Here is an 11,418-nt window from a genome sequence, read left to right as displayed (position 1 = left end):
GAGTAGCCAACTTTAGAAATAAAATTGAACACCTCCAAGTCTCTAAACCTTAGCTGTCAACTATTAGGAAGAAACAAAACAGAATGCAAAAGAATATTTTTCTGTTGTGTCATAGACAAATTGATTCAATCACATGGGCTATGCGCTGGCATGACAAAGCCATCTATATGACTATATCCAAACAATAAATCATCCCCATATTTCAATTTCTAACAACCCCATTTGATAAATTGAACCCTAGCTAGCTCTAGCTCACCCCACCCTCTCAGTGTATATAACATCAAATAATTAATTAAACTTGTAAAATATTAAGTGTTGTGAGCTTGAAGCACATGGTGTCATGTCTCACATGGCTGGCTGATACCAAGGTCAAGCCTTCATATGCATTGCATATTTTAAATACATATATAAATAAGAGAATGCAAGAGACCAGAAACAGACATGAATAAATAATCTTTACAAAGATTAGATTTTCATACAAAGTTTGTAAAAAGCTATGGAGAGTAATGGTAATGGGAATGGTGATGGTGATGACACTTTTGTGTCATGTTCTAGCACAGATGACAAGGCTGATAATGAAGTTGTTGATGATCTATTGGAAGAGTGTTGGTTCTTTGATAATTTGCTGATGGGAAGAGCAAGAATGATGTTGAGGTGCAATTCTGATCCTTGTCCATCTTCATCAAACACTTCGTTTATAGAGAAGAAAGAAGATGATGATGGTGTGGTTGCTCGTCGTGGATTGATTCGGGCACCATCTTTGCCACCTTTTATAGGGAGGAAAGAGGAAGAGCTAGAGAAAGAGAGCATTGGAGCAAGAAAATTGATAAGGCAATCATCACATCCGATTAGGCTTCAAGCACCAAAACCAAGTTGTAGTAATAAAGAGAAGGGAGGAGGTAGTAAAGAGAAGGCAGGTACAAGCGGGACCAAATTTTCCGGGGAATTGTCATGCCGGAAACTGCAAAAGGCTCCTTCTCTGCCACCAAATATAGGGAGAGAAGATATCAGCTGCCAAGAAAATGAGAGTGATGCTAGAATGAGCAGATTGATTCAGCTGGCATTTGCTAATTCTACAGAAAGCTTGCAGCCAAGGCATTCTTCAGAGGTACTAATTCGATAATCCTCGCTTGTAATAGTTGAGACTTATTTGAGTTGCCCTAGGGCTCCGCTAAGTGGTTTTAATTTTTTTATTCGTTCATTCATTTTTTTTATTGGCCTCCGTGTTCGAATATTAAAGAAATTAATAAAGAAATAAAAGATTCATTTAAGTTTATAAGTAAAATATTTCCACCTTGATGCTGAAATATGATGGAGCCTTTCAAATATGTGTTTACAGGGCACGATTCCAAGTTACAGCATTTCGAGGGCCCGGCCGCCAAGAAGCTCGGAGGTGGAAAGCAAGAACACAAATGGGATCAAGGAAATGAGCCGTCGGTACCATAATCATCAGAAAATGATCAGGAAGAGCTTAAATGATCTTGAAACAGAGGAAGTGCAAGGTTTCAAAGACTTGGGATTCACGTTTGAGAAAAAAGACTTGAGCCCAAATGTAGTTAACATACTTCCTGGCTTGCAAGAAAAGAAACAAGAAAAATTGAGCCAAATGGATTACAAGATGAGGAGACCATATTTGTCTGAGGCTTGGGTTGTCCAAAGCTGTGCCCCTCCAGCAGCTCCAGTTCCAAATTGTGTGCCCAAGAATTCTACAGAAGACATGAAGGAACAACTCAAGTTTTGGGCTCGAGCTGTGGCATCAAATGTGCGGCAAGAATGTTAATAACTTATAACATAATTTGATTAGAAGTGAATTTGACATTAAAATGATCATATTATATGACGCTCAAATATGTAATTCATGAATGCATACGGTCTCTGCTAAGTGTTAATCCATTCTGTGGTCCTCCTGCAATTTCTGCAAGATTTTCAGGAATGGCTTGGATGGTTTAAGAAATAAGTTCATAGGATCTGAATTCCTGTCTAGTTATTTCATTCTTGTATAAAAAAATTTCATTTCAAATTTTTCATTCTTGTACAAGTGTGCCAATCTCTCCCTCTCTCTCCCTCTCTCTCTTTTATATTAAAAATCCAATTAGAAACTATCTAGACCAACCTGGATCAGCATGGTGGCAATAAACTTAGCCCAAAAATTAGCTCCGAAAATTGGTTTCAAAATCTTATCAACACACCAGCAATGAACGCATTCCAAAAAATTGGCTCACATTAAAAATGGAAGGAAGCTACTCCAAATGACAAACAATGGTTATACTTTACAAAAGAAAATTTGTATGTTCTAGGATCCAATATTTGGATAAACTTGGTCGTTGTTACTATACAAGGATCAATTTGTTTAGTTATCCAAAACTCAGAACCAAAGAGAAGATATTTTCTCAAAACCCCACCAAAATCTCAAAACACACCACAGAGTCACAGACTTCCAACTCCCAATCTAAAAGCAAAGACAGCAAAACAAGCACCAAGTACACGCAACGCATCCATCATAACAGAAAACAAACTAAAAGCTAAAAGAGCTTAAACATGTTACAAACTCATCATCTGCTCTCCTTAAACTTCCCCTTCACTGTCTCTCACCATCCCCAAAAACTCAACTTTCTTCAGAAGCCCACCATTTCTCTCTCAGCCTTTCCTCGACGAAGACCCTTAATCGAGCCGTATTGTCTCGCACAGGCTCAAGAACCCACCACCAACATAACCGCACCCACAACATCTGAAGAGGGTCCTGTTGAGCTGCCGCAATCTATATTTGCAACCACAGATGAACCTTCTTCTCTCCAAGTCGCCACAAGTGTTCTTCTCACTGGCGCCATCTCTGTCTTCCTCTTTCGCGCTCTCCGACGCCGAGCCAAGCGTGCTAAAGAACTGGTATCTGTCTGTTACTTTTCAAATTTTCTTATTCTTTCAGTTTGTTTAGTATATCTGTTGTTGTATAGCTTTAATATACAATGTGATGAACTGGGTTGATAATAGTTCATTGTTTCGATCAAAATTTCTTCAGCTTTCACTATGAGTGATGAAATTGTTAAGTGATTGTTCTTAATTGTCAACATCATGCGTTGTCATCGTTTAATATAAGTGATGAAATGATTTCTATCGATATTTGATAACTTGTGTTACAATATGAATTTTGAGTAACTGGGGCTTTTTGGTGGGTCTCTGTTTGCTATGTTATTGCTATTATGAAATTTGGAATGGGAGGAAGTGCTACACCATTGCTTTGTTATTCTGTCCAATGTACCATCTTCATGTCCTGTCATATCTTGATTTGGCACATCAGGATTTTAGTTGCTTGCTTATTTGTTACTAAAACTTGGTTTGGATTCTGAGGAAATGGATTTTTCTGGTTCTAGAAATTTAGGTCTTCGGGGGCAAAGAAATCGTTGAAAGATGAGGCGTTGGATAACTTGAAAGCATTGGGGTCATCTTCAATTGATGCTAAAGGTCCTCCTTCACCTGTCCAGGCATTGTTGGGTGGATTAACGGCTGGTGTGATTGCCATCATTCTTTATAAGTTCACCACTACTATTGAGGCTGCTCTCAACCGCCAGACTATTTCTGATAATTTTTCAGTTTGTTCTTCGATTTTCCTTTCTGATATTTGAATTTAATGGTTTGTTTCAAATTGGTTGAGCTTTCTTTTACATATGGTGACTAGGCTTTAGAAATACTTTCATCAGATTATTTAGGTGAAACGGAAAAATGTAGGATACTAATCCCTGGAAAACATTTTTTCTTTTTGGAATAATTACTCTCCTTCTTCCAGTTAATTGAACACAGTGCTATTAGAAGTAAGTTGTGAATTGTCTTATGACTTTCCTGTATTATTAAGTAGTAACTGTCCATTGCTTGTATTAACTTTGTATTCCTGATTTTCAGGTGCGTCAAATAACAATAACAATAAGGTAGCTCCTAAGACCACTTTCATCTGTCACAAATTACTGTAAATTCATTGATGAAAGTCATGATTCCCTATTTTCTTCATGCCACTAAATGCGTATTCATTCTTTCAGGACTATTGTAAATGGGTTGTGTTACCTTGCAACATTTGTTTTTGGCATCAACTCAGTTGGTTTGTTTCTATATTCTGGCCAGCTTGCCCTGAATTCTTTCACAGAAGATTCTAGTAGTAGTAAAGAAACAGAGAATATAGGTGAACAGCAATCAGGCTCACTGAATTCAACAGCTGAGAATGCCACAGATACTGAATTGAATAGCGGCAAGGAGGATCAAAGCTCAGATAGCAGACAGTAAGGGAAGAGGAAACCTGAATTGACAATGGAGAAATAGATTTCTGTAACCAATTTTTAAAAAGATATACATCGAAATTAATAAAAAATTTTATTGTCAGTTTTAACTGTGCTCTGAACTAATAATGATCTTATTGATCTCACTGCTGTCAATCTTCTATTGTATTATTTTCTTATAAGTACATTACAAAATGATTTAGTTTACAGCTGTTGCTACTGCAGATGACTGTACTATGATAAAGAAAAAAGAAAAGTTGCACTTTCCTGATATCATGTCATTGCAGTGGTCCAGCAGGATTTTGATTCATGTGTTCCTAGTATGGATGAACAATCAACAGATTGTCAGCCCAGAGCTTACAAATATGCATATTAATTATGCAGGACCTAGCAAACTGCATGTGGGGTTTTGTGCTTGCTAGCCATGGAGGAACTGAACCCATGGAATGTTTAGAACTAGCTACTTCTACCTGTTTTCTGTTTCTTTTTGGTTACTTGTGTTTCAGTTTGTTGCTTCTAAACTCAAATGGAAATATTCAACTTCCTATTGTTTTCATCTTGATCATTCTTTGCAGCAGCAGGTGATAGTCATAGCTCACCGACAGAAGTTCTGCTTCTGATCTCACGATATCTTTCGTGGTGTTCAGTTACCCTTGCAACTATAGTTATTTCCTCATCAATCTTCCCAAACAGGTTATCACTATTGGCCAGTTCATACTGTTTGTTGCATTGGAGTTGAATTTGAGTCAAGAATATGCAGAACAACTGTAATGACAGAAGCAACAAACATTTGTATAGGACCAAAATTCCACAGCAGCAAATTAGTGGCGAAGTAGATTGCTGGCAGGCCAACTGACCAGAAAAAGCACCCTCTGATCAATTCCTTCCGCACATGGTTCACAGGAATATCAGTGGTTGGCTTGCTGATGAGGAAATTGGCATGGACGGTGCACCTTAGACATTAGAGTAAAGAACCAAAAGCCAGCAGGAAACAGATTAGAAGGCCGATATATTTGATCGAGATGATGGAAGAGCTCATGTCCCCAGAGATAAAGAGTACCTCTGAAGACGTTATTCAAAGAGCTACTGATCCATGCCCCAATCAGAGAACTTAAGAGTTTGAGATGTCAAAGCTAAGAAAGTTGAAGCTGATACTTCGTCATTGATCACTGTAAATGCAAAGCCTCTGTCCTTTGCCTCAAGTTGCAACAATTTTTGCAACCCAATCTTTTTGGTTGTGGTATTCACTGCCGATGATCCTGGTCTCAGGAAATTTTTAGCATCTGTGAAGAAGGCATTGTGACTTAACCTGCATCAAAGTATTCCTTCCTCCAAACCATTTGTGGCCCTCTGTTTTTCTGAATTTCATAAGATTCCAGGCTAGTTTTACCTTTCGTTGAAATTTTATCTCGTATGAAATTAGTTGAAGATGACAACTTACAAGAGTGACAGTTATAACTAAAACTAAAAGGAGAATCCTTTCAGTTTATTTATACATTGTCTTCCTGGTTTGCCAATTTATCTTCCTGCAACAGTTTTGAAGTTTCACAATTTTAGTATATTGTCATAGAATCACATGCTAGCATTTGGATCCATGCATTGCCGCTTTATTTGCAAACTACAGCTAAGTTGTCAGGGAAAATTCCCATGAAAAATTTTTGAGTCCTGAAATGAAACCAGGCAGTCATCTCTAAATTCTTTCCTCCATGTAGGCCAAAGCCTGCACCCATTCAAACTGAAGACCATCCATTGATGTATTTCAAATGATTGTCCTTTAAATCTCTGTCACAGCGTTTATAATCTTGTACTATATCATTTCATTCAATGAAATGAAATGAAAATTTGTGTATCCAATATTGGTCATTGGGTCATTTGAGGACAAAAATAGGTGCCCAAATCACTACAGCTAGCCCAAGATCTTTGATCCACTGAACTGTTCTCACTTTTGCTTCTTTTTCTTATTTTAACCTTTTACCTTTATTTTTGTCGCCACCTTATAAAGTTAAAGACACAGCACAGTAGCACACAGACGCAGTTTGTGCAATAGTGTTAGTGAAGGAAAAGTCCAGGCCTTGAAAAGCTGTAAAATGGTTTGCAAGACTAAAATATAAAAATCTTTGGCCTTGAAATTTAGTGACAGTATGATATTTGATCAGTGTTCTGCTCTGCCACTTACAGAAGCACACTCCAATTTCCAGAGACACGATACCAATAATGAATTTCCCCACTCAAAAAATAATAATAATAATTACTGATATTTCTCATCATTAATTCTAAAGCGCGACATTGGAAATTGCTCTGAATTATATAGCTGGTATAGGAAATTCTTTATTAATTTAAAAACGAAACATGTAGATTTGTTACTTATAGTGAGATTTTGGATATAAATTGAGGTGACTACAGTACGTTAAGAATGTCGTAGTAAGAAATTTGATTAAAATCAATCACCAAATTTATTATTGAATGGTGGGACATAGTTGAAAAGAGGATCACCATCCTAACCAAAAGGGTAATTTTTAAAAACCTCCCCTGAAGTTTGGGTTTGTTGTAAGTAGATGGCGAGAATGGATTTATTTGTAAAAAACGTCCTACCGTCAGTTAAATTTAACATTGACCGTTAGTTGACCGTGCAAAGACAATATTACCCTTAACAATAGTTTATAAACGAAAATAACTAAAAAAAACTAAAATTATTAGTTATTTTACACTTTTTAAATTATTGATATTTTCTTAAAGTTTTTATAAAAAATTAAAATTAAAAAATTAAAAAATCCTCTTTAAATTATTGATATTTCCTTAAAATTCCTACAAGAAAGATAAAATTAAAAATTTAAAAATGAAATAGTCATAATCTTTACCTATGATATTGTAAATTTTTAGAATTGACAAGGATAAAATTGTCAAAAAATAAGATTTGTGCTTTTTGCACCAATAATTTTGGTTTTTTTTATAGTTATTTTCGTTTATAAACTATTATTAAGAGTAATATTGTCTTTGCACGATCAACTAACGGTCAATGTTAAACTTAACTGACGGTAAAAAGTTTTTTTACAAATAAATCAATTCTCGCCGTCTACTTGCAACAAGCCCAAACCTCAGGAGAGGTTTTTAAAAATTACCCAAACCAAAATTATTTGGAGACAACAACATGACAACAAACCTTGACCTAATCTACAGCTTTAATAATTTCACCATCAAACCCTTGTCCTATTCCTTTCAACCGCATCCAGCCCCTACACCAATCCAACGGCCTGAATTGACCCCTGCTCCTGGTAAGGCCCATGCTAAACCCTTTACACCCACAACCAACGTGACAAGATGATAATATCATCACAACTTTATACTTTCTGTTCCACAGAATAGGTTATTTTCAATGAATAATCATAATAATATACCTTTCATTAAATTTGTAATTATTCGCACAAAAGAGGTAAAACTAATAGTAATAATAAAGAAAAAAAAAGTTTCTAAATATGAAAAATAAATTTACAAACAAGCCAGAGCAGTTAAAAAAAAAGCCTACAAATTATCCATACCATACAAACTGACGGCTAATTTTGACCCGACCCGATTCTTCTATTAACCCGGCTCAAAACCCGACTCCAGCCGCACCGACCCCGAGCGTAGCTGGGCGATGCGGCTCGATCTTTCTGTTCTTCCAAAAGCAAGTCTCGGGCGCGAGCTTAGCAGACTGTTTCCTCGGCTCGGACTTGCAGCGCGTGAGCGCAAACGGCTCGTAAGAAGACGGCTTGGCTCCCACGAGCTTTTGCTCTATCATGATGTTCATCGTTTTCACGGACGGCGCGCCGAGAGCCGGAGGCAAGGGTGGAGCCGCTGGGAAAGAGCAAGATGACCTCGGCGGCTGCATTGACAACTGGGGCTGCTTCTGCTGCTGCTGCTGCTGCGGCGCAGGAGTTGCGTTGTCCACGCTGACTCTCTTCTTGGGCTTCTCATCACAGCCGTCCGTTTTGTTGACTGTTTGCGGCGGTGGCTTTTTCTCCGACGGCTGCCATCTAATGAAGTCCGTACTGCAGACCCAAGTCTCTTTCGATACCTCCATTGACAGCTTCGGCTCACACATCATTAACAGCAAGCAATCCGGCAGCAAGTTCTCTTTATGACTCTCTCCCTCCTTTGACTCTTGACCCATTTCCGGTTCATCGGGTTCGGATCTTTCACTTGTCGTCTCCGTTTCTTTTTCTTCCTCCTCTTCCTCTTCCTCTTCCTCTCTCTTTTCCGCTGAATCCTCTGCTACTGCAACTTCAGATTCTTGCTCTTGCTGTGAGAATACTTCAGAAGAACAAGAAAAGCTTGGCCTTATGTCTTCAATGTCGTCAAAAGCTTCTCTTTTCTCTAATTTTGGAGCTGGTTCAGTCTCATCTTCAAGGAAGTTTTCATTTTCTTGCACCAACTGGGCTATATTTTGTTCATTGTCTGGATCTGGAAGTGCTTCTGTGTAAGAATCACTTTCAGCAGCTGCTTCTTCTAACACAGCTGGCTGGTCCAGTACTTGTTTATCTTCTTCTTCTTCTTCTTTTTCTTCTACTTCCTCTTCTTCTTGTACTACTTCACTGACTCCTTCGCTTTCAGCTTCTACTTGTGCTTGCGCTTCTAATTCTGCTTCTTGTTCAGCTTCTGCTTCTGGGATTCTAGCTTCTTCAATGATTGTCTTTCTCACTTCTTCTTCTGCTTCTTCTTCCTCTTCATTTTCAGCTGCTTCATCTTCTTGAGGAGGAGGGCATTCCCAAAAACGATTAGCAAGAGCAGCCATTTTAACAGGATCAGATCTACACCTCATCAGTAACAAAGCATTCTTTGGCGGAATACAAATACTCACTCTGCCTTCTTCTTGTTCTTCTTCTTCTTTTTCTTTTTCTTCACCAAAGATCTCATTTTTGAGCTCACATTTATCTCCTTCAATCACAATATCCTCAAAGACATGCCTCCTCTGACTCCTCCTCGGCATATCATCTTCATCTTGTGCTTCAACAACGCTGCAATTCCTCTCTTCTTCTCCTCCCACCACCAGCCACCTAGCAAACACTGCCCCACAAGAGCTATCGCTTCTATTTGCATTTGCATCACCATTTGGGCGGTGGTGGTGATGGTTCACTTTCTCTTCCTTGTTATTGCTCGCCATGCAAGAAGATCTACAAGGCAAAAAGCAATTAAACTCAGCTCCAAATGTCCTCAAAGCCTCACATATTGTCACAGGCAAATGAACCCATCTTTGGTTTCTGTGCGGCAAGCATTCTTGTGGGTGACCTTGCACAAAATCTTGATAATGATTCACATCAAGATTGTTGTGGCTGTTACAGTTACTGTTCGTGCTTGTGCTGTTGATGCTGATGTTAGTAGCCCCTTGTTCTGTTCTCCTGAAGCTGACTTCCCTTCGGGATCTTGCCCTCATCTTCTTCCCTTGCTTCTTGGTTTTAACCCTCACTTGACCAATACAAGTAACTTTAGGCGAAGACGGCTCAGGGGTCTCAAAAGAACAGCCTCGTTTCTTCCCATTAGTAGCGGTTGCCGGGAACATGGGTGAAGCCTGGCCACCTTTTAAGCTCCCACTGTTCCTCAGCCTTCTGCTCAGAGAAGTTGAGAGGGAGATTTGTGAGGAATCTCTACCACGGCCGGGGCTCAAGATTGATTTGGAAGGGAGTTTCATGGAGGATGAAGAAGATAAGCGCGAAGTGAAACAAATGAACAGCTCACTACTTGTGTTTGTAGTACAAATATTAGTTGTTGTTGTTGTTGTTGTAGCGGTTGCACTGCTGCTGCTGTTGCTTGTGCTGCGATGGGGGGGTCTATCACTGTCCATTTCTTATTTGCTTGTACCTTTTTTTTTTTTTTTTTTTTTTTTTACTGCTGTGTTTTGGCCATAAACAGAGCCAAAGCCAAGATGCTAAGAGATTTTTTTTGTTAGGGGTGGTAAAGGGCTTGTGCTGTGTTTGCAGATGGATTGATGCAGAGAGAGAGATATAAGTGGAAGTGGGGTTTTTCTTATTCAATGGAGGATGACGAATTGACGATATGCCGTTTGTCTTTAGCAGTCAATGATAATAATATTCTGTTACTCGATGCACTCACTGTGTGTAATTGTATTGCTTTACTTTCTTACTTGGGACATAACCGCGAACATAAACATTTTACAGTTGTGTTATCATGCATGGTTTTCAGGATATGACGATTATGCCCTTGTGCATTGTCACAGTCATACATTGACCACAGTCTTTCGGAACAAGGTTTCGTATGTTTTCAGCATAGATATTCAGATTAGTATTATAAAGCCGATTCAAGAAGATTTTGGTAACCTTTTAATTATTTTTTTTAATACACATTACACATGTTATTAATGAATTATATAAATATTTATAACTGTTATTATAGTAGATATTACACTAATATTTACATAATTGTTATTATAACAGACATTACACTGATATTTACAATCAGATATACGTAATTGGAACTTACATTATTAAAGTACATGTCCAGATAAATATAAAACAAATATGAGATAAATTTATTATTTATACTTTTTTTTCGTAATTATTTATTTTTCGTAAGTAGATTTTATATGTTTTGAATTTAGGTATTGAGATTGCTACTAATTGATTCAAGAAGTGTGATGCCGTAGATTTTCAATTCTAGATTATAACGTAATTTAAAAAATCGATCAATTTATTTCGAGTTTAGGTATTCAAACTGCTACTACATAACTAATTTAGAAAGTTCTGGTAGACTTTTAACCCTAAATTATAATGTAATTAAAAAAATCCAACCTTGTGAAAATGATTTTTCTTAATAAAAAGCAATTAGAAACGGAATATGAAGTGCAAATGTGTGAGTTTTAAATTGCAAAAGTAAATAGCAGGATCCCTATCTGCTTGCTAGTGAATAGTGATAGGTTTGTTTGATCTCTTGCTGCAGTAGCATACAGCATGACCAACGATCACATAGCTTTCCCAAGTGGTGACAAAGAGGTAATGCTCACTCGTGTATAAAAGTTAGGGGCAATGTGGACTGGTGTATGCGCACACGTAGTCCGTAGATATCAGTTGGTTAATTTTGATCTTGGATTAAAAGTGTGTAAAGTCAAAGAAAAAGAGACTTTTTTATTTATTTATTTCATTTTCCTTTTTCCAGTAAAGTTATG

The 11,418-nt window shown here is 37.7% G+C and overlaps 3 protein-coding genes across 3 annotated transcripts; 2 read left to right on the top strand and 1 right to left on the bottom strand.

Moving 5' to 3' along the window:
* Window positions 1-219: 219 nt before the first annotated feature.
* Window positions 220-2,038, top strand: LOC102621220 (hypothetical protein). The gene is made up of 2 exons (XM_006464758.4): window positions 220-1,108; window positions 1,340-2,038. The coding sequence occupies exons 1-2, from the start codon at window positions 497-499 to the stop codon at window positions 1,778-1,780; spliced, it is 1,053 nt and encodes a 350-aa protein (XP_006464821.1). The 5' UTR covers window positions 220-496; the 3' UTR covers window positions 1,781-2,038.
* A 380-nt stretch (window positions 2,039-2,418) lies between these two features.
* LOC102621510 (hypothetical protein) lies at window positions 2,419-4,372 on the top strand. Its single transcript, XM_006464759.4, has 4 exons — window positions 2,419-2,883; window positions 3,369-3,587; window positions 3,895-3,920; window positions 4,029-4,372. Exons 1-4 carry the CDS (start codon window positions 2,539-2,541, stop codon window positions 4,267-4,269), a joined length of 831 nt encoding a protein of 276 aa, XP_006464822.1. The 5' UTR covers window positions 2,419-2,538; the 3' UTR covers window positions 4,270-4,372.
* A 3,268-nt stretch (window positions 4,373-7,640) lies between these two features.
* Window positions 7,641-10,326, bottom strand: LOC102621897 (uncharacterized). Its single transcript, XM_006464760.4, has one exon. It carries the CDS (start codon window positions 10,078-10,080, stop codon window positions 7,852-7,854), a length of 2,229 nt encoding a protein of 742 aa, XP_006464823.1. The 5' UTR covers window positions 10,081-10,326; the 3' UTR covers window positions 7,641-7,851.
* Between the last annotated feature and the right edge of the window lie 1,092 nt (window positions 10,327-11,418).

This window comes from Citrus sinensis, chromosome 1 (assembly GCF_022201045.2).
Source record: "Citrus sinensis cultivar Valencia sweet orange chromosome 1, DVS_A1.0, whole genome shotgun sequence".
NCBI lineage: Eukaryota > Viridiplantae > Streptophyta > Magnoliopsida > Sapindales > Rutaceae > Citrus > Citrus sinensis.
Note: the sequence above shows the minus strand (reverse complement) of the source record. Positions and strands in the feature narration are given on the sequence as shown.

Bases quoted from the DNA above. Each gene is read 5' to 3' on its own strand.
- LOC102621220 (XM_006464758.4), top strand. From the start codon at position 497: ATGGAGAGTAATGGTAATGGGAATGGTGATGGTGATGACACTTTTGTG. The intron at 1,109-1,339 runs GTACTAATTCGA...ATGTGTTTACAG, and splicing joins AGCCAAGGCATTCTTCAGAG to GGCACGATTCCAAGTTACAG.
- LOC102621510 (XM_006464759.4), top strand. From the start codon at position 2,539: ATGTTACAAACTCATCATCTGCTCTCCTTAAACTTCCCCTTCACTGTC. The intron at 3,588-3,894 runs GTTTGTTCTTCG...CCTGATTTTCAG, and splicing joins CTATTTCTGATAATTTTTCA to GTGCGTCAAATAACAATAAC. The intron at 3,921-4,028 runs GTAGCTCCTAAG...TCATTCTTTCAG, and splicing joins CAAATAACAATAACAATAAG to GACTATTGTAAATGGGTTGT.
- LOC102621897 (XM_006464760.4), bottom strand. From the start codon at position 10,080: ATGGACAGTGATAGACCCCCCCATCGCAGCACAAGCAACAGCAGCAGC.